The 26,327-nt window shown below is 70.9% G+C and overlaps 5 protein-coding genes across 11 annotated transcripts; 3 read left to right on the top strand and 2 right to left on the bottom strand.

Annotated features, from left to right (window-relative positions):
* Positions 1–6: 6 nt before the first annotated feature.
* Positions 7–3,241, bottom strand: LSM12 (LSM12 homolog). The gene is made up of 5 exons (XM_065039589.1): positions 3,031–3,241; positions 2,258–2,391; positions 1,341–1,450; positions 1,049–1,175; positions 7–965 (listed from the first exon to the last, which is right to left on the bottom strand). The coding sequence occupies exons 1-5, from the start codon at positions 3,149–3,151 to the stop codon at positions 873–875; spliced, it is 585 nt and encodes a 194-aa protein (XP_064895661.1). The 5' UTR covers positions 3,152–3,241; the 3' UTR covers positions 7–872.
* G6PC3 (glucose-6-phosphatase catalytic subunit 3) lies at positions 3,225–5,869 on the top strand. Its single transcript, XM_065039583.1, has 7 exons — positions 3,225–3,330; positions 3,555–3,902; positions 4,187–4,287; positions 4,396–4,486; positions 4,671–4,789; positions 4,896–5,037; positions 5,112–5,869. The coding sequence occupies exons 2-7, from the start codon at positions 3,685–3,687 to the stop codon at positions 5,464–5,466; spliced, it is 1,026 nt and encodes a 341-aa protein (XP_064895655.1). The 5' UTR covers positions 3,225–3,330; positions 3,555–3,684; the 3' UTR covers positions 5,467–5,869.
* A 273-nt stretch (positions 5,870–6,142) lies between these two features.
* Positions 6,143–19,219, bottom strand: HDAC5 (histone deacetylase 5). 7 transcript variants are annotated; one of them, XM_065039501.1, is made up of 26 exons: positions 19,080–19,219; positions 18,170–18,277; positions 14,732–14,934; positions 14,174–14,309; positions 13,959–14,073; positions 13,746–13,873; positions 13,538–13,669; positions 12,966–13,078; positions 12,355–12,480; positions 12,048–12,267; positions 11,653–11,873; positions 11,210–11,452; positions 10,732–10,888; positions 10,329–10,462; positions 10,135–10,255; positions 9,973–10,022; positions 9,794–9,901; positions 9,635–9,690; positions 9,471–9,558; positions 9,258–9,377; positions 9,075–9,172; positions 8,822–8,940; positions 8,609–8,742; positions 8,347–8,431; positions 7,801–7,954; positions 6,143–7,459 (listed from the first exon to the last, which is right to left on the bottom strand). In XM_065039501.1, exons 1-26 carry the CDS (start codon positions 19,171–19,173, stop codon positions 7,402–7,404), a joined length of 3,321 nt encoding a protein of 1,106 aa, XP_064895573.1. In that variant the 5' UTR covers positions 19,174–19,219; the 3' UTR covers positions 6,143–7,401. The 7 variants fall into 7 exon arrangements, with proteins under 7 accessions (XP_064895573.1, XP_064895576.1, XP_064895577.1 ...); XM_065039504.1 differs by having other exon boundaries at positions 11,210–11,440; XM_065039505.1 differs by having other exon boundaries at positions 12,048–12,243.
* A 1,852-nt stretch (positions 19,220–21,071) lies between these two features.
* On the top strand, positions 21,072–23,603 carry HROB (homologous recombination factor with OB-fold). The gene is made up of 8 exons (XM_065039584.1): positions 21,072–21,596; positions 21,680–21,763; positions 21,942–22,082; positions 22,231–22,339; positions 22,413–22,498; positions 22,618–22,740; positions 22,912–23,098; positions 23,260–23,603. The coding sequence occupies exons 1-8, from the start codon at positions 21,405–21,407 to the stop codon at positions 23,331–23,333; spliced, it is 996 nt and encodes a 331-aa protein (XP_064895656.1). The 5' UTR covers positions 21,072–21,404; the 3' UTR covers positions 23,334–23,603.
* Positions 23,604–23,802: 199 nt separating this feature from the next.
* ASB16 (ankyrin repeat and SOCS box containing 16) lies at positions 23,803–26,239 on the top strand. The gene is made up of 5 exons (XM_065039574.1): positions 23,803–24,267; positions 24,593–24,860; positions 25,271–25,763; positions 25,829–25,942; positions 26,035–26,239. Exons 1-5 carry the CDS (start codon positions 23,970–23,972, stop codon positions 26,218–26,220), a joined length of 1,359 nt encoding a protein of 452 aa, XP_064895646.1. The 5' UTR covers positions 23,803–23,969; the 3' UTR covers positions 26,221–26,239.
* The last annotated feature ends 88 nt before the right edge of the window (positions 26,240–26,327 follow it).

Raw genomic sequence — 26,327 nt, 5'->3', positions numbered from 1 at the left:
CACGGGTGATGGTTAAAAAAATTTCGGGTTTTATTGTTTCTGCTAAACAATACTAAAAAATTTCCTTTTTTTTTTTTCTCTTTTTTTTTTTTTTTTAATTTTTAACTCCTCTAAGGCAGGGCTTGAATTGTTTGATTCTGATCCATTTATTAAAAAAACAAAACAAAGGGGAGGGGAGAGGATCATGGCAAAAAAGAAAAGAAAAATATATCTAAAAAAAAAAAAAAAGGCAAAAAGGGGCAATTAAAAACGAAAAAGAAAGAGGGGAGCAAAGCCCGCGGCAGGCCGGGTGTGGCAGCGGGCGGGGCACGGGGCCACGGCCCCGCCCACACCTGCGCCCCCGGGCTCGCGGCGCTGCTGGGGCGGCAGAGGACGGGGGTCACGGGGTTTTTTGCCACGATCCTGGTTGAAGAACCGCCAGAAGCAGAAAATATTTAAAGAACATTTTAATATATATTCATATATATATTTAAAGATAAGAAAAATAAGACTAATTCAAGCCTTGCCCTGTGCAAACAAAATTAAAACGAGACCGCGCTGGTGCGGGCCCCGGGCGGGCAGCGCGGTCAGCTCGGGGCAGGTATGGTGGGGTCTGGGAGCGGGACACGTGGGGGGACAGGGTGACAAACCCCCTTTAGAAAAGCAAAGGGGTCTGGCAGCGGGGGGGCGGGAGGAAAAGGTCAAAGAATGAAGCGCCCCGAGTCTTACTGGCTGGTGGGAGAGAAAACATGGCGGAGAAAGAAAGTCTGTTAGTCAAGTAATGTGTGAGCTTTAAATTATTCTCTTTTCTCGTTCGTTTTAAAGTCTAAGGTCTGGAACAGGCCCCCGTTCACGAGCTCAGAGCCGGGACACAAACGCGGGAGCCCGGGGGCTCAGGACGAGAGGGACGTGTCCTTCTGTGTGGGCTGTGCCTGCGCCCGCTGCAGCACCTTCTGGCTCTCCGCGTCCCGAAAGTGCTTCTCCACCTGCGGGGGGCGCGGGGCTCAGCGCGGGATCCCGGGCTGCGCCCCGTCCCCGTGTCCCCGGCGCCGCCCCCGCCCCTACTCACGATTTTCCGTACGTGGCTCAGCGCGCTGCCCTCCTTGCCTTTGCAGTTCTCCACCTGGTACGGGGGGGCGATGACGACCTCCTCCATCACCACGATGTTCTTCTCCTGCCACTTACAGTCCTTGATGCTGCGGGGGACACAAGGAACGGCGACGCGTGACCGCGCGGCTCCGGCCCGCGCGTCCCGGGACACGCTGGCAGCGTTTGGCGGCAAACCTGAGGGACGGGGCGACGCGACGTGAGCCCCCAAGGACACGAGCAGCCCCCACCCGCGGCACCGCGAGGGGACTCACGTCTTGTGTATGGTCTGGAAGAGCTGCTGCCCCTCCAGCGACACCCCCGCGCTGATGGCGTACGCCTGGCTCAACTTCTCCTCCTTCTCCGTCCGCGCTTTGTTGGCGAGCTGCGGGGACACGGGACCGGGCTGAGCGCCACCTCAGCGTCGACGGCAGCGCCAGGGGCACCGTCCCCCCGCAAGCTCTGCTGCTCGCAGTCCACATCGTCAATTACATCCAGATAACGAGGAGCGATTCCCACCCTCCCACCATGCTGTCCCCAGCACCGGGTGCTGCGGCCCCCCCGGTCCCAGCGCTGTCCCCCATATGGCGATCAGCAGGGCCGGGCCCGCCCCAGGACGCCACTCGCCCCCCGGGCGCCAACGCAGCCAGGGCTCACCCCCAGCTCCTCTTCCAGCGCACCCAGGGCCAGGTCGCTCACACTGTGGCACCGCCAGACCCCAGTTCCCTGTGTGCAGGGAGGAGGCACGTGGGTCACCCTCCTGTCACGGTGGTGGCAACTGAAAAGCCACCGCCACACCCACAGCATCAGCTGCTTCACGCCAGCATGGGGGCCGGGGTTCACCTCCCTGTTTTGTGACACCTCCTCTCTGGGAGCCAGAACCAGCCCCCCCAGGGACATACCAACGGCAGATCCTCAAAATCCAACTGTGCGCGTCCCTGCTCCTGTCACCCCACAGCGCTGTGTCCCCAGCAACGGCCAGCACCCGCGGGGCCGCGGGCAGGGGCACCCGCCAGAGCTCGGGCCCGCCGGGCAGCCCCGGGGCGCCGGCCCCGCGCTCGGGCGCCTTCCTGGCCCGGCCCCTGCGGGCGCGTGCCCGGGGCAGCTCGGGCAAGGCACGACGGACGCGGGCGAGGCGAAGCTCCAAAGCTGCTCCCCCGTGGGTCCCCCGCCCCACGGGACGGGCTCTCACCTTGCTAACGTTGAGTGAAGCTAGAGGAGGAGGTGTTTCCGTGCGGTCATTGATTATTTCCACTTCTGACACGTACTGTAGGTTTACGAGCAGGATGTCTGCGTGGTTGGGCTTTCCGCTGGAAGAGGGGCATTCTGGGGAAACAACGTTAAGGGAAACAAATCCAGACGGGACGTCCACAGCCCTAACGCAGGGCTGTGCGGGGGCCAGCCAGAGCCCTCGCCCTCCATAAAACAGCCCCCCGCACGGCGCCCCAGCTCCCACCCGGCGACCCACTGCAGGGCTGCCCCTGCCCCACGCAGCTCCGTGCTGCGCCCGTCCCAGGATCCCGGCACGGGGCTCCGCGCTGCCCCCAGTCAGCCCAGCGCAGCGCTCCTCCTTCCCTGCCAAAACCTCCCCGTGCATCACCCCACACCCCCCAGAAACCGCAGTACAGGGCTCACGGCTCCCCCAACCCCCCCGCTCCCCCGCAGCCGCAGTGCGGGGCTCCCGGCCGCCTCCAACGCCTCCGGACAGGGCACCCCCTTTTCCCCTTTTCCCCCAGGGGCCCCAGTTCGCGGCCCCTCACTCCCCCCGTAAGGCCAGTGCGGGGCTCCCGCTCCCCCAGGGCTGCCCCGAGAGCGCCGCCAGCGGCTCCCCCGCCCCCCGCCAGGCCCCTCCCGCCCCCGCGGCCCCGGGCTCCCCGTCCGGCCCCCGCTCCCCGCGGGCGGGCGCACAGGCCCGGGCGGGCCGGCCCAGGCGCGGCGGGCCCGGCGCGGCGCTGCGGCGGATACTGAGCGCCAGCATCTTGCTGGGGTAGTCGAAGGCGACGACCTCGCCCTGCAGGCGCTGCTCCTGGCAGGTGCGGCACGACACCTGGCTGCCCACGCTGAAGTACTCGCCCGGCGCCGCCATCTTCTCCGCGCCGCAGCGGCTCCGCGGGCCCGGGCGCGGCGGGGCGGGGCCGCGGCGTCACCGCGCGCGACGAGGGGCGGGGTGACCTTGGCCGCGCTCGCGCCGCCCCCGCCCGTTGGCCCTCGCGCCGCCCCGTCGCTGCCGCGGGGGCCGCTGGGGGCTGTAGGCGGAAGAGGCCGGTGAGCGCGGGGCCGGGCCGGCCGGGCCTAGGCAGCGCGCGGGGAGGCCGCGGGTCAGGGCGTGCGGGTCAGGGCGTGCGGGTCAGGGCGTGCGGGTCAGGGCGTGCGGGGCCGCTCCCGCCGGGCGCTGCGGGGCCGCGGGGGTCGGAGTCCTGCGCGGGAAACTTGAGGCGTCGAGCGGCTCCTGGAGCGGCGCTCGCGTCACACGGCGGCGTGTCCCTCAGGTGACGCTGCGCGGAGCCACCCACGGCGCGACACCTGCGGGGCGACACCCACGGCGCGACACCCGCGGGGCGACACCCGCGGGGCGACACCCCCAGCGCGACAGCCGCCCCGGCCGCGCCGTGCGGCGCCATGGACGCGCTGCACGTGGCCGGCGTGCGCGTGGCGCAGGCGCTGCAGGCCGGGCCGCCCTGGCTGGAGCCGCTCTGCGTGGCCGTGACCTCCCTGGCCGACCCCAAAAGCGTCTTCACCGTCTGCTTCCCCGCCGCCCATTTCCTGGACCGCGAGGCGGGGCTGTCGGTGCTGTGGGTCGGGCTGCTCTCGGAGTGGCTCAACGTGGTCCTCAAATGGTGAGGGGGCAGCCGGGGGCCTCGCGGTCCCGGCGCGCCGGGTGGCGCCGCGGGGCGGAGCGGCAGCACCTTCACCGCAGCGGGAGCGCAGCCGCGGGCTCCGCTGGGGGACGGGGCGGCTGCTGCGCCGGGGGCGCCCGGGGGCGCGGGGTTCCGCCAGCGCCCGAGCGGCAGGGCCGCACCGGCCAGACGGCCACGCCACGAAAGAGCCACGGGAGTGGGGGGTCCGGCCCCCACTGCCGGCTCGGGCCTCGGCCGCTGCCCGGTGGTTTCTGCCCCACCAGGTGGCTGTTTGGGGAGCGCCCGTTCTGGTGGGTCCATGAGTCGGGACTTGCCGAGAAGGTCCCGCTGCGCCAGTTCCCCGTGTCCTGCGAGACGGGACCGGGTGAGTAACGGCAAAAAGCTTTTCCCCGAGTCCCCTCTGGCGCTGGGATCCGCCGGGAGGGGCTGCAGGTGCCCGCTCCCCGACCCTTGTCCCGCGCCCCCCCTGCAGGGAGCCCGTCTGGACACTGCATGATCATGGGGGCCGCGCTCTGGCCACTTGTCACCTTGCTGACGTCACTGGCGTCCCGGCGCTCCCGGAGGTGAGTCCAGGGACGGGGACGTGGCCCCAGCCCTTGGGAGCAGCGGCAGCGGGTGGGCGCACAACCCCCCGCACGGGGCGGCCCCGCGGGGCTCAGCTCTGCCCCGCAGCTCCGGCTGCCGCAGCCGCCCCCGAGCCCTCCCCGCCGCAGGTTTCCGCTCTCTTCACCTCTGCTCTGCCCCCAGCCTGGCACTGCGCCTGAGCCCCTTCGTCGCCTACGTGCTGCTCCTCATCGTCCTCGGGCTCTCGCGCGTCTTCGTCCTCGCCCACTTCCCGCACCAGGTGCTCGGCGGCATCCTGGCAGGTGAGCGGGGTGGGGGCGGCGCTCGGGCCCCTGCCCGGGGCGTTTTGCGTGCCTTCCCCTCCCTGGAGCCCCCACCTACCCTGGCACCCCCGTCCTCCCCGTGCAGGGGCCGCCCTGGGCTGGGGGCTGCAGGGCCGGACCCCCACGTCCCGCCCTGCCTGGTTCTTCCTGGCCGCGGCGCTGGCCCTGCTGCTGGGCACGCTGGCGCTGCACCGCGCGCTGCTGGCTGCCGGCGTGGACGTCGACTGGTGAGTCAGTGCCCGGGGCGGGGGGCTGCGGTCTGCCAGAGGGCGGGGGTCTCACCTCCGCCCCCCGCCCGCAGGTCCATCGCTCTGGCCACCAAATGGTGCGCCAGCCCTGCCTGGCTGCGCCGCGACACCCGGCCCTTCGCCTCCGTGTGCCGCGACGCGGGCAGCAGCCTGGGGTTGGCGCTGGCGGCCGCGCTGCCCCTGCACCGGGGGCAGCCCCTGGCCCCCCGGCAGCGGCTGGCGGGGGCTGCGCTGGCGCTGGGGGCCATGCAGGGGCTGCACCGGCTGCCGCAGCCGGAGGACGCCACGCTCTGGTACGGCGCCAGCATCCTCAGGTACGCGGCTGCGCCCTGGCTGGTGACATCGCTGCTGCCCCGGCTCGTCCTCTGCCTCCCCCGGGGCGTGTGGGGCGCCCCCCACGCCGAGTAGGGGTCCCCACCATAGGCTCCCCACCCTCGGGATCCTCACTGAGCCCCCGTCCTGGCTCTGCCCATGGCTGGGGCACCCACGTCCCTACGGGTCCCCTGGCCAGTTGTTTGACTCCTGCTGCTCCCCCTGGGGCCACGAGACCCCCCCGGCATGGGGCAGGGCTGGCGTGTCCCCCTGCCCAGCAGGTCTGGGGGCACATGTGGGGACAGGCCCAGCCTGGGGGTCACCAGCAAGCAGCAACACCTTCCACTCCACCCCCAGCCGCCCCAGCCCCCCCAGTTCAGTTTTCTCCTGGCGCAGGGAGGGGGAAGGGGCCGGGACCCCCTCACGCCAGGACCCCCGCACTGTGGTGGTCGGAGGGGCCACCACGTTTCTCACCAAATAAAGGCACCAATGTGACCAACCTGCTGCTCTGGTCCTGCGCGGGGGGGCATGGGCCAGGGACCCCCCATGCAGAGCTGGGGGAGATGGGGGGGCTGGAGCCTCCCCAGAGGTGGTGGGGATGGGGGGTCGCAGCCCCCCGGCCGTGCTGGGCCAGCTCCGCGTCCCGCCGGGTGGTGGGGAAACTGAGGCACGTAGGGCAACCACGAAGCCCTGGGGATGGGAAAGGGGACACAAAAGGGACACAAAGGCACTGGCGGCCCCCCCGCCCCCCCACGCTGCGTGTGCCGCTGGGTATTGCCAGAAACAGTTTTATTTGTACAAGGACGAACATCGGTGACATCGTACAAAATACTGAACTGAGAACCTGGCGAGAGCGCGAGCGGGCGGAGACCGAGGGGGGGACACGGGGACACGGGTCCGAAGCAGGACCCTCGCTGCGGGGGGGCGGCCCCGGCCCCGGGAGGGGTCGGTTCTACACGAGGTGTCAACCGCGACCCCCCCAAAACAGAGGGGGGACAGAGCGGGTCCCGGGCTGCTTGTGCCACCAACAGACCCCCCTGGGGACAGCTGGGCCCGTGTCCCCCGCTTCCTCCTCCCCGCCAGGGACAGGGGACACCCCCTCGCCCCATCCCGCCCCGGGACCCCAGAATAACTGAAACCACGAAGCACCGCCCCCGCTGCCCCCCCCCCCGTTACAAAAATACAATTAAATAATCCATCTGTAGGAAAACGCGCTACCTGGGGGTCTGTCCTGGTCCCTCCCGAGCTCCGGCGGCTCCAAGTCCTCGGCCGGCGCGGTGACAAGAAGTCTTTCTTCCTCTGCTCCCTGGGCTTTTTCCTTTTTATCTCCTTTAAGAACAAAGTTTTGTCCCAACGGAGGCGCCAGGACCCGCCACCCCCACCGCGGTGACACAGAGGCACCGGGGCTCGTCCCTCCCTGTCACCCCCACCGCGGTGACACAGAGGCACCGGGGCTCGTCCCTCCCTGTCACCCCCACCGCGGTGACACAGACGGCACCGGGGCTCGTCCCTCCCTGTCACCCTGACCGGGGACACCGAGGCGGGGACACAACCGGGAAACCTAAAAGCTCACAGGGAAATTAAGGCATTAAAATAAAGAACCGAATCAAAGGCACAAATGTCCCCGTCGCCCCCGGGACGGACACCCGGGCGGGGGGAAACCGGGAAACGGGGAGAAAACAAGGAAAACCCCCTAAAACCAAGAGGGCCGCCGGGGGCCGGGCAGCGACAGGACGGACGGACGGATGGACGGACGGGAGGCCAGTGAACTGCTGCTGCACACAGACACAACCGCAAACACCGCGTGAGCCGGACAGGACGGGCCTTTTTTTGTGTGTTTTTCTTCTCTTTTTAATACAAAAAGAAAATATTTTCCTCTTTTTTTTTTTTTTCTCCCAGTTTCTTCCACTTCAGGTTTTTGTCTTTTTTTTTTTTCCTTTTTCATAGTTGTTTTGTAGTTTTTCTGTTTGTTTTAGTGATTTTTGTGTGTTTTTCCTCTGCCAGGTGTTCCTCCCTTCTCTGGAACCGGCCTCATGGCGCGGGCTCGGCCTCCATGGCCTCCACGGGCTCCACGGGCTCCTCCACCGGCCTGGGCACAGCGGGGAACTGAGGAGCTCCGCCCACTGTCCCCCGCGTCGACACCCCCCGTTCTGTCACCCCCCGGAGCCACCGCCCCGACACCCCCCGTTCTGTCACCGCCCCGCCCCGACACCCCCCGTTCTGTCACCCCCCAGCCCCCCCGCCCTGACACCCCCAGTTCTGTCACCCCCCTGCCCCGACACCCCCGGTTCTGCCACCCCCCGGAGCCACCGCCCCGACACCCCCAGGTCCCCGTCATCCTCGGGTGGGACAGACCCGCCTGGGGTGACGCGCATCCCCCCCCCGCCACGCGTGGCTCCGTGCGCAGCCCCGGGTCCCCCGTGGCCGTACCTGGGCCGGGGGCCGCAGCCCCCCCGCTCGGCGCCCACCGACAGCAGCGCCATGGCCGTCACGGTCTCGGCCTCCGCCGTCTCCCCCGCCTGCGCCTCCCGCAGCGAGCGGCCCACGGCGCCCGCGCAGCCCCGCAGCGAGGCCCAGTGCCGGCCTGGGGACACCGCAGCGCTGGGACGGGCCCGCGGGGACCCCCCAGAGACCCCCCTTGTTGCTCACAGCCGGGACAGCCCGGGGGACCCCCATGGCCAGGACACACGTGGGGAGCCCCATGGGTCCCCCCCAAGAACAGGGACAGCGCGGGGACACGCTGGGACAGGCACATCCCCAAAGTCCCCTCCAGGTCCCCCCAGGGCAAGGACGGTCCTCAGGGCCTCCTGTGGCTGGGACAGACCTGATGGCCACCCCAACGGCGCGGACAGTGCTGGGGACCCCCCTGTGGCCCCCAGGACAGAACCAGCGCCGGGGCCCCTCCCGTGTTGCCCATGGCAGGGACAGCCCAGGGACCCCGGGACCCCGTCCCCTCCCCCGGCCGCAGGGTCTCACTCTGGATCTCGATGACCTTCTCCAGGGTGGCCACTGCGTTGGCGTTGGGCTTCTGCTGCAGGAGGGACGGGTCCAGGGGCTCCAGCTGGGGGGGAACCATCAGCACCCAAACCCGACACCAGCCCCCCCAAGACCCCTCGAGAGCAGGGGCGGGACCAGAGCCCCTTGATCGACCCCGGGGAAACCGAGGCACAACACCGCGCGTGCCCCGATACACCCTGCACCCCGGGGGGACGGCGGGTGTCGCAGGGGCGACCCGCACCTCCAGGCCCAGCAGCGCGGACACGCAGGCCTCCGAGGCGTCGCAGATGGCCGTCAGGTCGTGCCCGCCCTCCAGCGCCAGCACCACGCGGCCCCCCGCCAGCGTCATCAGCTGCTTCGTCAGGTGGCCAAAGCCTGCGGGGACACCAGCGGGGGTGACGAGCAGCTCGAGCAGGGCCCCTGCACCCGGGGGCCACCCCCGGACCCCACTCACATTTGGCGGTGACAGAGTAGCCGCCGAGCGGTGACAAGTGACCCTCAACAGCGTCAAATCCGGCCGAGACCAGCACCACATCCGGGGAGAACTCGGTTGCAATGGGCATCACCACGGTCCTGCAGGGCGGGTCAGGCCACAGGGACCCCCAGGGCACAGGGACATCCCCGGGACAGAGGAACATCCCCGGGACACAGGGAACCCCCTGGGGCTCAGGACACCCCCCCACGGCACAGCCCCCCAGGACGCCCACCTGAAGGCGGTCAGATACTCCACGTCCCCGATGGGGGGGTCCACGCCGCCGGTCCAGGCGATGTTGACGTTGTAGCCCACTCCCATCCCGCTGCCCACCTGGGCACAGCCACGAGTGACCCCAGTGCTGCCGCCAGAGTGGGGAACACCAGGGGACGCGGGTCCCCCCCGCAGCCCCCCATACCTCCTCGGGCGCCCCGCTGCCTGGGAAGAAGTTGCCGTCGTCGTAGCGGTGCAGGGAGACGTAGAGGACGTCGGGGTCACTGTAGAAGGCTTGTTGGGTCCCATTCCCGTGGTGGATGTCCTGCCGGTGCCATCAGCGTCACGGACCCCCCACCCGTCCTGCAGGCTCCCTGTCACCTGGGGGGCCCTGTCCCCCTCCCCGGGGGGCCCTTACCCAGTCCACGATGAGGATCCGGCCCACGCTGAGCTTCTGCTGGAGCAGTTTGGCTGAGATGGCCACCGAGTTGAAAAAGCAAAAGCCCCTGGGGACGGCGAGCGTCGGTGAGCACTGGGGTGTCCCCAGCGCCCCCCTGGCCCTGGCAGGGGTCCCACACTCACATGGCCGTGGATTCCTCCGCGTGGTGCCCTGGGGGGCGGATGACGGCAAAGCCGTTCTACAGGGACAGAGAGGGGCACGTGTGACACCTGCACACCCCGAGCGTGTGGGCGCCCGGTGGGGGCACAAGGACGCCTGTGACGTGCCAGCCCTCCCCTCACCTTGATGTCCCCGGCAGCCACCTTGAAGGCGAGCTCCAGCAGGCAGCCCACCGCCATGCGCACCGCGCTGGATGAGTGCATCTCGTTCCACACCGTGTCACTGTCCACCTGTGCCGGGCGACACGGGGACACGTCAGCGGGGCCAGGCCAGCCCGGGGCCCCCGCCACCACACACTCACCCCGATGCCCCCGCACGGCAGCACGGCGTACGTCTTCTGGCCGATGGGACCTGGCGGGGCAGACAGTACCGTCACAAGGGGGGTGACAGTGGGGACAGTGTCCACCCAAATCCAAAAGGGGACCCAGGTGTCCGGGCACCCCCGCCCCCAGTCAGCGCCTACCCAGGAGCTTCTTGCTGTCGAGCTTCTGGCGGTTGAGGGGGCTGGTGCCGTAGAGCAGCGCGTGATGCTCCGAGTGCACCGTCTGGATCTCCTCCAGCGTCGCCTTCCTGCCCCGGACGCGCTGGGAAGGGGACACGGGATGAGCCCCAGGTGAGGGGGACCCGGGGGTGGGAGGGGGCCCTGGGGGGTCTCACCTCGCACTTGCCGAGGAGCCCGGTCTCCTGTAGGCGCGACCAGATGCTCTGGATGCGGCCGGCGTGCTCGGGGTGGATGTTGGTGTTGCCGCAGGTGCACTGGTGCTTCAGCATGAACGTGTCGTACACCACGCCTGCGCGGCAGTCTCAGCGCGGCCCCGGGCCCCCACGGGGGAGCCCACGGGGCAGGGGTCCCACGGCACACGGGCCACCCCAAGAGACAGCATAGAACACGGGCAGCTCTGGGCACCCCAGGACAGGAAACTCTTTGGAACACGGGGACCCCTGGCACCCCAAGGGACTGGAAACCCCAGGGACAGGGACGCTCCTGGGCACAAAGGATGTGACACCCCCAGGGAGAGCAGCCCCCCACCCCCAGGCCGCCCGCCGTCCCCCCCCGTACCTGTGGTGAAGAGGTGCTGGGGGGGCCCGTCGGGCGCGGGGGGCTTCACGGCAGCGCTGGCCGGGGACGACTGGGTGCGGGCGAGCGCCGGGTGCGGCAGCGCCAGGACGCCCAGGGGGGGGCCAGGGAACAGCTGCAGCGGCGCCTCGGGGAACACCTGGGGGGCCCGGCCCGTCAGCCCGGCCCAGCCAGGGAGGGGAGGGGGCGGCCACGGGCGGGGGGGATGAGTCACGGCGGGGGCCGGGGGGCTGCGGGGGCGGCAGAGCCGGCGGCTGCGGGGGGATGAGTCACCGGGCCCTCCAAGTCATCGCTGCGGCAGCGCGGGGGGAACGGGGCACAGGCAGAGGGGGGGACGGGGGCTGGGGAGCGGGGGACCAGGGGATCGGCGGGGGCCACTCGTGCAGAGTTTGGGGGGCACTTGGGGGGGCTGGTGACATTTGGGCCTCCCCACCCTGGTCCACACCCCCCAAAGTCTCACCTGCTTGTAGGTGACGCCCAGCTCGGTCACGTCAGGGGCCTCGTCCCCGCTGTCACCCGGCTCGAGGGGCTCCCCACAGCCCTCGGGGTCCTGCGGGCGCTCCAGGGGGCCCCCAGTTTCCAGGGGGGCGAGTGGGGCGACCCCGTCACCCGGGGGGGGAGACTGCTGCTCCGTCAGCTCCTCCTCCGTCTCCTCGGGGTGGGTGGGGGGCTGCCGCGCCAACTCCCCCGCCTTGGGGAGCAGCTGGGGGGGCGGTGGGTGCAAGGGCCAAACTGAGCCCCCCAGCACCCCTGCCAGCCCCACAGTGACCCGGTGCCCCCGGCTCCACAGCCACCCTGCACCACCCTCTGCCCCGGGCCCCCCCCCCCGCCCCACAGCTGCCCAGGACCCCCCCCCACCCATCCCCACCGCCCCCCTCCAGCTGCACGGCAACCCCTCCCCACCTTGCCCAGCGACACCTGCTGCTTGTCGAGGAAGTGATGCTGGAGGGCGCCGTGGGGCAGCGCGCCGTGGGGCAGCGCGCCGTGGGGCAGGGCCTGGGGGCTCTGCGGCAGCGGAGACGACTGCGTGCGGCTCAGGGGCCGGTGCCGCGGCAGCTTCGTCACCGTCCGCACGCTCCCCGCGCGCTCGCCGGTCACCAGCGGCGACTGCCCGTGCAGCGGCACTGCGGGAGCCACGTCAGGCACTGCCCGGCCCGGCCGGCGCTGGGCCGCCAGCGGGAAACCGCGGCAGCGCGGGGGAACCGCGGCAGTGCGGGGGGAAACTGCTGCGGCGCAGGGGAAACTGAGGCAGTGCAGGGAAACCACGGCGGCACGCCAGAAGTGGCGCGGGCTCTCACCGGTGATGAGGGTGCTCTGCTGGCGCGCTTGCTCCAGCAGCAGGACGTGCTGCAGCAGGGACGCGGGGCCGGCGGGGGGGTCTCCGTCCAGCGCCACCCCCAGCAGGCAGCCCGGGATGGACGACGTGCTCAGGAACTTGCCGGTGAGGGTGGCCCCGGGGCGCAGAGCGGCCACCGCCGGGCGCTCGGCCTCCGCCTGCGGGGACAGCGTGGGGGACGCCTGCGGGGACAGGGGCTGGCACCACGTCCCCACTGCCACACGGGGCGCAGGGTCCCCGTGCAGAGTCCCTGCGCCGGCCCCACTCACACTGAGGTGGGAGTTGGTGACGGTGACGGTGGCCTGGAGCCCCAGCGAGATGTTGGGCAGCGACGGGGACGTGTAGAGGCTGAGCTGGCCGGAGCTGTCCAGCGCCAGGGGCTGCGGCAGGAGCTGCTGCGGCGGGGACGCGACACAGACACGCCATGAGCACGTGTGCCACGACATGCCACGGGCAGGCACACGCGTGTGCTGCAATGCACCATGGACAGGCACACATGTGCCATGACATGCCACGGACAGGCAAACACCTGTGTGCCATGACACACCACAGACAGGCACACATATGTGCCATGGCACACCATGGACACACACACGACCTGCAGCCCTGGGAGCAGGCACTGGCTGTGTGTACCTGAGCACACGTGTGTGCCCAGACACGGACCCGCTGGCTGCGCACGTCTGAGCACACGTGTGCCCTCTGAGTGTGCTGTGGTGCACACGTCGGAGCACGCACCCAGCTGCACACACATGGACGTATGTGTACCCCGAGCACACTCACAGCACACGCTTGCACACACACGAGCACACACAGCACACACTTGCACACACACGAGCACACACAGCACACGCCCCACGCGCCTGCGCCCTGCAGCCCGTACCTCGGCCGGGATGTTGGGGACGGAGCCGGTGAGGCCGTTCTCGGCAATGGCGCCGTGGGAGCTGTTGGGGGAGCTGGGCCCGGAGCCGGGGGCGCTGCTGCAGAGCGAGGACACTGCGGGGGGGCCACGCGTCAGGGGGCGCACCATGCCCAGCCCTGCCTCGGTTTCCCCTGCCGGGGCGTGTGGCCACAGGAGGGAGGGCAGCGTGCGCCTGAGTGTGTGTGCACGTTCAGAACCGCGCGAACACACAAGCATGTGTGTGCACGAGTGCGTGTGCGCATGTTACAGAACCACTCACGCACATGTGTTGCACAAGCATGTATGTGCACAAGCGCGGATGTGCACACATTACACAACCACATATGTGTACGTATGTTGCACAAGCATATATGTGCACATGCACGTGTGCACACACCTTACACAAGCACTCGCGTGCACACGTGTTGCACGAGCCTGTGCACACCCTGGCAGCCAGCAGGGCAAGGCCGCGGGGTCCCCCCCAGAGCCCCCATCGCTGCAAAAAGCCCCCCGGCGACTCAGGGCAGCTGAGGCAGACCCGGCGCCCGGCTCACCCGTGATCTCAATCGCGCGCTTCTTGAAGGTGCTGATGACGGTGCCGTCCTTCCTGCGCAGCAGCGGGCTGCTCCTGCGCTCCGCCACCTTCTGTTTCAACCGCGACCGCACCTTCAGGTTGGGCTCGGAGGCTGCGGGGGCAGCAGCGTCAGCCTCGCACGGCTCCGGAGCCCCCGCCGGAGCCCCCGCCAGAGCCCCCGCACCCACCGGTTTTGCGCAGCGGGAAATCGTCCCGGCCGTCGTAGGTGCCGAGGAGGGGGAGTTTGTAGGAGGGGGGAGTCCCGGGGCTGCCAGTCTGGGGCGGGGAACTCTGGTCCAAGGAGGTGTGGTGAGCCCTGAGGGGCGAAGGTGGAAGAGACTGGGACGCCCAGGTCCCTCCGCCCCAGCCTGGGGGGGTGTCTGGGTCCTGGGGTGACCTACCAACATTTGGGGTGCTGGGGGAGGGAATGGTTGGGCGGGCCGGTGCCCGGCTCCTTCGTCTTGCTGAGCAGAAACTCCTGCAGCTTCAGCTTCACCTCGGTGCTGGCGATGGCACCTGGGGGGGCACGGCTGGGATGGGGGGACGGCACGCGCTCCCCCAGCCCCCGGGAGCCTCCTGCAGCCCCCGGCCCCCTGCAGCCCCCGGCCCCGCTCACTCTCGCGGCTCCTGTCCTTGCTGCGCAGCGCGTGCAGCTGCTCCAGGCGCTGCTGCTGCTCCAGCTCCTGCCGCTCCCGCTGCCGCTGCTGCTCCAGCTCCTGCTGCCGGCGCGCGGCCAGCGCCTCCTGCTGCTGCTGCGGGACCCGCGCGCGCCCGCGCCCCCATGTACGCGGCAGCACGCCCCCTCGCGGCCCCGCACCCCCAAAGGCTCCATCACCCCGACAACTGACACCCCACGGCTTCAGTGCCCCGTCCCTCCCTGGTGGCCCCAGCGCTGTGGACAGGAGATGCCCCCTTGACCCCTGGTCTCCTCCCAAAAGTCCCCATCACCCCAACAGGTCACACCCCACAGCCCCATCACCCCAAGACAGGATGCCCCATGGTTCCATCACCCAGAGAGGTGACACCCCACAGCTCCATCATCCCAAATACCTCCCCAATGTCCCCAGCACCCCAAGAGGGTGATGCCACATGGCTCCATCAGCCCCCAACTCCCCCAGATGGCTCCACCCCCCCCCATCAGGTGACCCCCGAGGCTGCATCGCCCCCCCCGCACCTTGAGGTGCTTCTGGAGCTGGACCTCGTGCTGGCGGGTGAGGTGCTCGTGCTGCTTCTGGAACTCGGCGAAGAGCAGCTGCTTCTGGAGCTGCTGCTGCTGCTTGAGCGCCAGGAGCTCCCGCTGCAGCTGCCGCTCCCGCGCCACCGCGTCCAGCCCCGGGCCCCGCCGCTCCCCGGGGGGCTCCGCCGGCCCCTCCGGCCCTGCGGGCACCGGCAGGCTGGGGGGCAGGGTCCCAGGGACGGGGGCAGAGGGGCAGGCGCAGGGGACGGGAATTGCCAGGGACGGGGCAGTTTGGGGGCAGCCGGGGTGTCAGGGCCCAGCCCCCCCACCAGGACCCCGGGTCCCCCACCAGCTCCGAGCGCCCTGGATCCGTCCCGCGCTTCCGTTTCCCTCCCCCGCTCCAGAAATGGGGGAGTCATGCCAAGCTGAGCCCCCGCATCTGCAACACGCAACAAGAGGGCAGTCGGGGGGCAGGATCGAGCCCTCCCCCCGCTAACACACTCTCCTACGGCCCCAAGCCAGGGACGGGCATAACTCCCCCAGCACCCACCAGAAACCCACAACCCACGAAGGGCACGGGCAGGGAGCCCAGGCGCCCGGGCCCTCCCCCGCACAGCGGTCCGGCGGGGGGACCCCGGCCCCACGCAAACAGGAAGGCGGGGGCGGGGGCGCGCGCTGCACGCTAACGTGCGCCCCCCCGCCCGCGGCCGCACGTCGGGCACTGACGCGCGCCCGGGACGATCCGCGGACGTCACCGTCACCGCAGCGCGCGGGACCGGCCCCCGGCCCCTCCCCAGCGCCCCAGTGTCCCCGCGCCTCGCAGCGCGCGCCTCGCCCCCTCCCACTTCACCCCGGGCGCTCAGCCTCGGGTCGCCACGCACCGGGGGCAGGTTTGGGGGGCGCGTGGGGGGGCCCACAGCTCTGCAGAGCCTGACGGTCCCCGCTTCGGGGGGGCCACAAAGCCACCCAGAGGGGGTGCTGGGGTGCAATGGGGGGGTGGCAGCACCCAGCACCAGCCAGAAGGGGCGGCCCCCGGGGGGGAAGCTAAAAATAGCCACGGGAGGGGCCGGGGCAGGAGTCAAACCTGCACTTAGGGGCTCAGAAGTGGCTTTGGGCTGGCGAGGGGCCGGGGCCACCACCCTTGCCGGGGGGGCCACCACCCCATGGGATTAACCCCTGCTTAACCCCTTGGTGCCCCCCGGCCAGTGCAACAGGCCCCTCTGCGCGGGCTGCACCGTGCCCATAGGGGTGCACTGCGGGGGGACAGCAGCTCCGCCCTGTGCACACTCGTGCACGCGCACCCCCAGCCCCCCCGTGCCAGACCCGGCTTCAGCCCCCCAAAAGCCGCCCCCCCGGGCAGCCCCGGAGTGCAGGGCACAGATCTGGCCCCCCCGCGGGCTCTGGTCTCTGGCGCCTGGAAATCGCCGCGCACGGGAGGAGCCGCCTATAAATAGGGCAGCGTGCGGGGGGGCCACGATGGCTCCCGCGGGACGGGGCGTGCCCTGTGCCCCCATCCCCTCTGGGGACACATTGGTCACCCTGGCTGCACCCCCAAACTGCCCCCCAGGACTGAGGAAGAGAGGCTGCTCCTGCCCGGGGAGGCTGCACAGCGCTGGGATCCCCTGGTCCCCCGAGAAGCCCCCAGACCCACCTGCCCCCCTCCCCTGGCTGCTGGGCTGTTAATTCGTATCAGCGTTGCCGGGAATAAAACCCGGGTCGCCAGAGGGAGATCGGCCCCCGGCCCGGAGAGCGCGGCGAGCAGCCCCCCCACCGCAGGCCCCCGACAGGAGCCCCGGGAGTCGGGGTCCCCATCTGGCTGGGGGGCGCAGACGCCGACTCAGCGCATTTCCCGCCGGGTCAGTGACCCGAAGCGGCTCCGTGGGGCTGCGCCCAGGGGGTGACAATGGGCTGAGGCGGTGACATCCCCCCCCTCTGTGCGTAACCCCCCCGCCAGCAGCAGCCACGTTTATTTACCCGCAAGTTAATCCCAAGCCGGGACTTTTAATAGCTGGGATATTTCTGGCCGCCCCCCGGCCCCGGCCCCCCCGGGGTGCTGCGGGCCCTGACGTCACCAGCTATTCCTGGTGCCGCCGCCGGGCACGAGGCCACGGGAACTGGCCCTCGGGCCGCCGACCCCCGCAGCCCCTCCGGGTGGTGGCACAGCGGGGGACGCGCTCAGGGAACCGGGTGAACAGCGGGGATGGAGGAGAGGGGGGTACCTGCAGCCCAGGGATGATCCCACCACCTGTGACACTGGGGGACGCTCAGCTCCTGCAGAACCCCCCAAAGGCAGCTCAGCTTTGGGGTGAGCACAGGGTGAGGTGCAGGGAGGGCCCCGGGGGACACCGAGCACCCGGCAGGTGACAGGGAGCCCTGGGGCTCAGGAGTGCCCTGGGACATGTCCCTGTGATGCACGTGGCCCCAGGGAGCACAGCTGGACCCGGCCCAACTCATCACAGCTGCCGCAGCCCCCCAGACCGGCTGGAGCTGCAGCTGGGAGGGGACCCCAAGGAAAGCGCTGCGGGGACGGGCAGAGGCGGCGGGGCCACGTCCCTGTGCCACCGAGCCACGTGCCAGGCACGGCCGGGCGCCGCTCCAAAAATACCAGCAGGTGGGTAACGGGCAGCGGCAGCACCGGGGCAGGCGGCGTGGGGTACTGGGCGCAAAGGGGACACCCCCACCCCGTCCTGAACTGATGGCACATCTCCAGTGCCACCCAGGCCGATGGGGTCTCCGACATCACCCCATGCCTTGGTTCACCCTCCCCACCACCCTGAAAGCTGCAGGTGGACGCTGGGGTCGGCGAAGCCGCTTGTCCCCGGCCGAGCGTCGGGGGCCACGCGTGTCCAGATGTCACTGGAATTCCCACCGGGCTAATTACAGGGCGGCTCTGATGAAGAGCCAGCAGCACCGACGCGGCGGGGAAGCTCGCAGTCACCAGCTCGTCCCCACGCACCACCCTGGGAGGTCACCGAGCTGAGCCCACATCCCGGCACACTGGAGTCCACGGGGACCTGCTGCCAAGCTGCGCCACAAGATTTCACCGCAAAGAGCTGAAGCAGCCGCCACGTGTGACCCGTGTGCACGGTGCTGACCGGCCCGTGCGGCAGCAGGACGGCGCTGACCAGCCCGTGCCTCAGTTTTTCAGGTGCCGGGTCCGGGACCACCGGGGCGGGGGCGGCTCAGGCACCGTGCCCGCCGCACGGCATCCACCGTCTCGCACGGTGACGCCCACGCGGGCGCAGATGAGGCGCAGCGGGCGCGTGGCGGCGGTGCGCCGGGTGTGCCACCGCGATGGCACGTCAGTCCCCGTCCCCCCGACGGCTGCTGAGGTGAGGGGGGGGCTCCAGGGCCACGGTGGGGACCCCCCCACGCAGGGGGGCTGGGGACGATGCCCGGCTGGGTGCAGCGCCCCCCGCTGTCCCCGGGTCTCACCTGTGTCACTCTGGGGGTCCATGGTGGCCGGCGGGTGACGTTGGTGCGGGGGGGGACCGTGCGGAGAGGCTGTCAGCGCCGAGGCTGTGCCTGTGCCGCCCGGGAGCCCTGCGGGACCAAGCGCCCCTGTCAGCACCCCCGGGAGAGCCCCCGGCACCAAACCAGGGGAGCCCGGAGGCGACGGCCGCATCCAGCCCTGCGCCCCCCGGTCCCTGAGCACCCGCTGGCGGGACGCGGTCCCGGGGAATGGGGGACCCTGCTAGGCGGGTGGGGGGACAGAGGGGACGTAGGGAACACAGAGGGAACGTGGGGGGGGACAGCGTTACACAAGGCTCTGCAGGAAAAGGGGGGGCACAAACGGGAGCCCAGGGAGAACGATGGGGAAGCGCAGCCCCCGAGGCCCCCCCGCGGTACCACCCCCCATGGGGACAGGGGTGGCCCCCCGCGGGTCTCGTTCAGCAGGGTCGGACCCAGCCGCGTGGGGGGGACACACACTCAGGGCCGACCCGGCTCCCCCCAGTGCTGCAGCCCCCCCGAGGCATCGCCCCGAGACGGGGTCGGGACGGGCCACGCGTGGGGGCCACGCTCAGCTCTGCAGGGGCGGGACGGACCGCAGGGGGTCAGGGCGGCGCTGCCGGCAGACCCGAGCCCGGCGCGGTGCAACGGGACCCCCCGCAAAGGGCCCGCGCTGCGGAGCGTCTGGCGCGCGGACCCCGCGCTGCTCCGCGCAAACCGATCGCGCGGGTCCCCCATTTGCGCGGGCCCCCCTCGATGTGCACGACCCCCCATTTGCACGGGCCCCCCCGACACCGCACAGCGCGAGCCCCGCTGCACGGCGACCCCCGCGCTGCAGCCCCCCCGCGCTGCACGGCGCCCCCCCCGCCGCGCCGCCCCCCGCCGGCCCCGGTACCTGCGCGGGCCCCGGTCCCGGCCCCGTCGCCCCGCGCGCGCCCCGCCGCCCCTCCATCTTTGCAGCGGGGCCCCGCCCGCCCCGACAACAACATTCGGTGACGTCACTCGCCGTCACGTGACGGAACCCTGCGCTAAAAATAGCCTCGCCCCGCCCCCTTCCCCGGGGGCGGGGCGAGGCGGGGGGGCCCTTAAAGGGGCCGGGGCGAGGGCAATGGCAAATGCGTGTGAGTGCGTGTGCGCTGCTGTGCAACTGCGTGTGTGTGAGCGTGCGCCATGGGCTGGTGTGCAACGGCACGGTGTGGGCGCCTGTGACGGGGCGGCCTGCTGCAGCACAACCGTGTGCCACAGGCTGGTGTGCAGCTGCACACGTGCGTGTGCACAAGAAGCTGGTGTGCGATTGCTCTTGCATGAACGCACACGTGTGAATGCGCGCGTGCAACAGGTTGGCAGGGAGTCACATGTGAGTGCACCTGTGTGTGCAACAACATGAGTGTGCCCTGTGCACAGAGGCTCACCTGCGCTGCACACGTGTGTGCACACACAATGGACAGCTCTGCACGTGCGCTGGGCTGGCGTGCGGGTGTACGCGCTGAGTACACGCAGGCGGCTGCCGTGGCCCCGCACCCGTGCACTGGCATGTGCACAAGACACACGCAGCCACACACGCGTGTGCCCGCCGCGCGGGCAGCACCTGCCCGTGCAATTGCACACGCGTGCGTGCGGCAGCCGGGGCGCAGGGTCGACGCGGCCGCGCTGCGGGGCGGGCGCGGGCGGATGAATCAGCGCGGCCCGGTGAGTCACAGCCGGCGCCGCGGGGAGCGGCGGCCCGGCCGGGCGGCGCGGGGACACCGCACGCACCGCGCGGCGGACAGACGGACCGCGGGGGCGGTGCTGCCGCTGCCACCGCCCCTTTAAGAGGCGGGGCCTCGTCCTGCGCGCGAGCGGCGGGGCGGGGCCCCTAAGGGAGCCGTTCCCGCCCCTACCGGGCCGCGGGTTCGCGTCCCGGCCGGGCGCACTTCCGCCTGCGGGCTCCGGGTGCTGCCATGGTAACGGGAGCGAGACCGGGGGGCCCGGCCTGTTTGGGGCTCTCTGGAAGAGGCTGGGGGTCCCCGTGGGGTGGGCTCGGCCCAAGGAGAGGCTTGGGGTCCCCGCGGCGGGTAGGGCCTCCGCCACGGGGCCCTCGGGGGCTCCTCCGGCCTGCACGGGGTGGGGAGGTGCCCCATCGCGGACGGGAGGGAGCGGGGCCCCGGGCGGGGCAGCCCGTGGCCGCAGCTCTGTCCTCCCGCAGGCCGGACACCTGCAGAAGCTGTTTGGGGCGGACGGGGACCTGGCGGACGAGGTGAGGGCCGGCGGAGACAGCCGTGGGGACACACGAGCTGCCCCGCGGGGCGGTGGGTGCGGTAACTCGTTAATTTGTGTTCACTCATTAAGAGCGGGCGCTTTATCTTGGCTCTGATGCGCGGGGGCCGTTGGGGCAGGGTCCCGTGCTGGCCCGGTCACCTGGCCGGTGGCCCCGGGGGTGGCATGGGGACGGGGCGGGGGGCGGCGGGGCGCGGGGTCTGAGGCTGCCCGGCGCCTTCTCTCCCGCAGGATTTCCTTTCTGCCGTGGAGGACGCAGAGAACCGGTTCATGGTCCCCGGGCGCTTGTCACCGGGCGGTGGCTCGGTCCCCCCCAGCCTGCAGCCCCTCCGCCCGCTGGGACCCCAGCTCGGTCACCGCCCTGGTAAAACCCCCGGCCTGCGGCCGCTGGCCAGACCGGGGGAGCAGCCTGGGGGCTGCCGGGGACCCCCGGCCGGCGCGGCAGCCCCCCAGGACGAGCTGGACAACGAGCTGCTCCTGGCCGCCTGCATGGAGCTGGAGGGGCCCGAGGCGCCAGCGGGGGCCGGTGCTGCCCGGCCGCCCCCCGGGCCGTGGGAGAAGCCCCCGGAGACGCTCGCGGGGCAGGAGAGCCCCCCCGCACGGGCAGCCCCCAAGAAGCTGCGGGTAGGGGAGGAGCTGGTGTCCCCTGGCTGCGGGCGGGGGGAGCACGGGCAGGACCCCCTGCCCGCCCCACAGGCAGCTCCCACTTCCAGGCTGGCGCTGCGGCCCAGCGGGGCCGGTTCTGGCCCCCCCGGGCTCCCCACCCCCCTGGGAAAGCCGGGCGGCTCCCGGGGCTCCGTCCCTGCTGCCAGGTGCCCAGCCCCGGGGCCTCTCCAAGTGTCTCCGTGCCAGCCGGGATCCAGCAGCTCCTCCGTGGGGCTGCAGGTGCCCCGGCAGAGCTGCGCCCCCCCCCCGGCGGCCCCCGCCAACCCCCGGGCCGCCCCCCGCCACCCCCCCGGCCTTGATGAGCTGCGTGGAGCCCCTGCCGAGGCAGCCGCCCCGAGCAGCCCCGGGCAGCCTGCAGACACCGGTGGTCACCAACCACCTGGTGCAGCTGGTGGCAGCGGCCAGCAAAGCTCCCGGAGCCGCCCCCCGTCTGCCGCCGCAAGGCAACGCTCGGCGGTTCCCGGGGCCCGCGGGGATCCTGCCCCAGCAGGTGGGTGCAGCGGCACGCGGTGACGGCGGCTGGTGAAGATGTAAAAGCGCCCCGGCGCCCCGACGTCTCCGTCTCTCCCGCAGCACGGTGCGAAGCTCCCGGAGGAGATCCTTGTCTGCGCCCCCCGCACGCCGGCTCACGGGGCTGCGGCCAAGCGGCGGTCGGAGGTAACCCCTGCTCTGCAGCACACCGGGACACCAGCCCCAGCGGTCCCCAGGCTGTGGCTTGCGGAGGGCGATGCTGGAAAGGGCAGGGGTTCCTGGGGCTCCCCCGTTGCTGTGCCAGGGCCGTGGGACACGCTGGCCCGGCTCTGGGACAGTAGCTGCTGTTGTTCTGGGACTGCAGGGGTTGCCCAGCTCCTCACTGCCCACAGAAGAGGATTTTGGGAAGGGCCCCTGGCTTGCCATGAAGACAGAGATGGGGCTGGACGAGAGGGACCCCGGCTGCTTCCTCAGGACCTACAGCGTGGTCATGGTGCTGCGGAAGGTGAGGGGGCACCAGCACTGGGGACTCGGCTTCCCAGCCCTCCCCTTGCCCCTTGTGGGGAGGGGGCTGAGCTGGGCTGCCCGCACATGTCCCACGGCCCTGCGGGGCTTCCCTGGGACACCGGTGTGACAAGGGTCGGCGTGTGCAGGCGGCCTTGAAGCAGCTCCCGAAGAACAAGGTCCCCAGCATGGCCGTGATGATCAAGACACTGACCAGGACCAATGTTGACGCTGGTGCCATGTTCAGGGACCCGACAGGTGAGCGTGGCCGTGTTCGGCTCGGGGCTCCCGGGCGCGGCTCCTGCGCTCACGGGGCTGTCCTCGCCTGCAGGAGAGATGCCGGGGACGGTGCATCGCCTGCTGCTGGAGGAGAGGCAGGGCGAGCTCAGGCCCGGCTCAGTGCTGCTGCTGAAGCAGGTAGGGGAGGCAGAGGCGGCCTCTCTGGGCTGTTCTGCCACAGGCGCAGCTGCCAGGCTCGCATCCCGCAGGAACGGGACCAGGGGCCCTGGGTCTGACCCCCGGCTCTGTCCTCGCAGGTCGGAGTCTTCTCCCCATCCCACCGCAACCACTACCTCAACATCACCCCCACCAACCTGCTCAGGATCTACCCGCCGGAGCCCGAGAGCGGCTTCCTGCGGCCGCCGCCAGCACGGCGGGAGGTGAGCGGGATGCGGTGCTGCTGGCCTGGAGGGACAGGGACCCCCCAGGGGCACTGCTGGGGATTGGGGCTGTGGGGACCCCCAAGAGCAACTGGGGAGGAATGGGTAGGCTTGGGAGGGACAAATAAATCCTCCTGTGGGCCCCCAACCCATCTCTGCTGGGTTTTGCAGGTCCATGCCCAGGCTGGGCCGCTCCAGGACCACCCTGCACCGCTCCCCGGGGGTGTCCCTGCCCCTGGGGCCTGGGGTCAGTCAGGGACGGGCAGCACAGAGCAGGCTCCTGGGGGCTTCTCCCTGCACCCGCAGAGCCCCAGGCCCAGGCGAGATGAGGCAGCGGGAGCTGACGGCTGCGACACGGGTGAGTCAGACCCACTGTGTCCTGCGGGAAACGGGTCCTGGGGCGGCGCGTCCCCTTCCCTGTCACGCCAGAGAGTCTTGTCCCATTGCGTCCCTGGTATGTGGAGCTGATTGCTTTTCTGTGAACGAGTAAAACTCCTGCGTTTCACCGTCTCTGTGCAGATGACCTGGACGGGCTCCTGGGAGAGCTGCCCGAGGATTTCTTCTCTGCTGCAGCTCAAGCCGACTGCTGCTGACCCCGGGGAGCTGCGGCACAACCGTGGCACCAGGGAGACGGCTCCTGCCGGTGCGCTCTGGCTGCACCGCGGCCCAGCGAGGGCGCCAGGCGGGCAGGCGCTGCCCCGGCCACGCGCGTCCTGCCTTCTCTCTTGTGTTTGTTGTGGAGCAAGAGCCGGGGGATCCCGGGGGTGCTGCGGGACACGGCCGCAGTGCCTGTCCCCGCTCCTGCGGGCGGGCTGGTCCCTCCCTGCTTCTCCACCTGCATTAAAGGGCTGTTCTGTCCCTGCCTTGCGCCGTCTGCTCCCGTGTCACTGTCCCCTCTGCCACCACAGCCAGCGCTGCCCCTCTGCTAAGCTGCAGCACCCCAACCCTTCCCTGTCTGGGTGCTGAGCCCTGCGGGGGTAGGGGCACCTGAGTCCCAGCCCCATGGGACCGTCCCCACCTCACACTCACCAGCCGGTTCAGGTCCCTGGCAGCCCTGCACCAACATGACCCTGTTTACCTCCCAAGGGGAGTTATTTATAGGGTGGCTCGCTTTGAGCTCTTGATTCAGCATTTGTGGTGGGGCACGGCCCTATTTATAACCCCTGTCCGCACAGGAGGCAGCCCGCTGCCCCCCAGCCTCCCGCTGCCCCCCAGCTGCCCGGGTGCCCATGGCCCAGGAGACCTTCGCCTTCAGCTCCTCCGCCCTCCGCTCGCTGCGGCTGCAGCGGGAGCTGCTGGAGCGGGAGGATCGCCGGCGAGCCCTGGCTCGGGAATCGGCCACGCGCCGGTTCCAGCCGGAGCCCCCCCGGCCCCCCCGGCGGCCCCAGTACTGCCGGGACCCCACGGTCCACAACGCCCTGTACACCGGGGACCTCCTGCGCATCAAGAGCATCTTCAAGGACGAGACCACCACGAACCTGGTCATGGAGACGGTCAGCGAGGAGCTGGTGTGGGAGCCTGAGCAGGGTACGGGGCTGGGGCTGTGTGGCCGGGGGGGTCCCTTCCCTTCACTGCAAAGTAATAGGGGGAGGCAGGGGGAGGAGCGCTGGCTGAAGCTGCAGCTGCTGGGGGGCAGGGGGGGAGGGTTGGCTGCTGCTCTCCTTTGGGATGGGGAGAGGGGTGATCCCAAGTTTGCTCCCCTGGGCATTTCCTGGCTCGGGTGGAGGTTGGGGGACATGGGGGTGCACAACAGCTCCCTTGGGGCTGGGGGTCGGGTGTGGGGGGTCTGGTGAAATGAGGAGGGGCGGGCAGGCCTGGGTGACCCCCCAGCTGACACCTCCCCCCCCGGCAGGGCTGTGGGTGCTGAGCCCCCGCCGGCAGCAGACCTCCGCGCTGCGCATCGCCGCCGGCCGCGGCTACAGCGACTGCGCCCGGCACCTGCTGCTGCGGGGGGCGGAGGTGGACGCGGTGGTGGGGGGCCGGGCCCCCCTGCACGACTGCGCGGCCGCGCCCCGGCCCGACTGCGCCCGCCTGCTCCTGGCCTTCGGCGCCGACCCCAACGTGCTGAGCGCCGAGGGCGCGGCCCCGCTGCACCTCTGCACCGCGCCCGACAGCCTCGCGTACGCCCCGCCCCGCGGCGCGCCCCTCATCTGCATGTACAGCCACGCCCCCGCGCCACGCCCCCGCTCCCGCCAGCTCTGCACGGGCCTGTCCAAGGGCTTGTCTGCGCGACAGGCTCCACCCACTGCGTATGCAAATCGGGCCACACCCATAAATCTGCATATCAAACTCCGCCCACACCTCCAACCTCACCTGCATGCCAGCCCCACCCAGGAAACAAACCCCGCCCACACTCTCATCTGCATGATAGGCTCCGCCTCCCACCCTAGCCACACCCCCACCATGAACATTTAAACATAAACCCACCCTCTCCTCCAGCCAAGCCCCACCCAAAATGCAGTCCCGGGGGGCTGACGCGGTCCCCGGGGGTCTCGGGGTCCCCAGCCCCAGCTCGCCCATGTCCCCCCAGGTGCGCGGAGCTGCTGCTGGCGCACGGGGCGCAGGTGAACCTGGGCACGCGGGACCGGCAGGTGACGGCGCTGCACGTGGCGGCGCGGCAGGGGCTGGTGGCGCACGTGGAGCTGTACCTGCGACACGGCGCCGACCCCGCGCGCCGCAGCCGCCAGGGCGAGACCCCCCTGAACGCGGCCTGTGCCGCGGCCGAGCGCCCCGAGGACGCCGAGCGCTTCTGCCGGGTGGCCGAGCGGCTGCTGGCGGCCGGGGCCGACCCCGGGGCCGCGGGGCGCAAAGACCACACGCCGCTGCACAACGCCTGCGGCAACGGGCAGCCCCGGCTGGCGCGGCTGCTGCTGCGGCACGGCGCCGACGCCACCGTCCCCAACTGCGCCGGGTACACGCCCCTGGACTGCGCCCTGCACGCCGTCGACGAGTACCGGCACCAGCGCCCCGAGGAGACCATCGCGCTCCTGCTCGACCACGGCGCCGGCCCCGTGCACCCCAAGGTGAGCGATCGGGGGGGCTCGGGGCCGCGGCGTCCTCCAGCGCGGTGACGCGGCTGTGCCCGCAGATGCTGAAGTTCTGCTGCCGGCACCCGCCGGCGCTGGAGGTTGTGCTCAACGCCTACGACCGCATCCCCCCCGCCGAGAGCTGGGTGGGGGCTGTGCCCCCGGAGCTGTGGCAGGTGAGGGGACACGGGGTCCCCGGTGTGCGCCCCGCACCGTCGCTCAGCCCGTGTCCGCTCCCAGCCCTGTCGCTCACCCTGTCTGTCCGCAGGAGCACCGGGAGTTCTACACCTCGGCCGTGCGCATGGCGGGGCAGCCGCGGCGCCTGCAGCACCTGGCCCGCTGCGCCGTGCGGCGGCACCTGGGCGCCCGCTGCCACCTGGCTGTCCCCAAGCTGTGCCTGCCGCCCCCCCTGCGCCACTACCTGCAGCTGCCGCTGCAGGGGACCCTGTCCTGAGCCCCGCCCGGCTCCCCGCGCCCGCGGGCAATAAACGCTGTGACAGCGGCGGCTCCTGGGCGGCTCCTTCCCCGGGACCGGCCGGGCTGCGGTGACGGACCCGGGCG

The sequence above is a fragment of the Columba livia genome, chromosome 23, assembly GCF_036013475.1.
Source record: "Columba livia isolate bColLiv1 breed racing homer chromosome 23, bColLiv1.pat.W.v2, whole genome shotgun sequence".
Classification (NCBI taxonomy): Eukaryota; Metazoa; Chordata; class Aves; order Columbiformes; family Columbidae; genus Columba; species Columba livia.
This window is presented reverse-complemented; position numbering and strand designations above follow the sequence as displayed.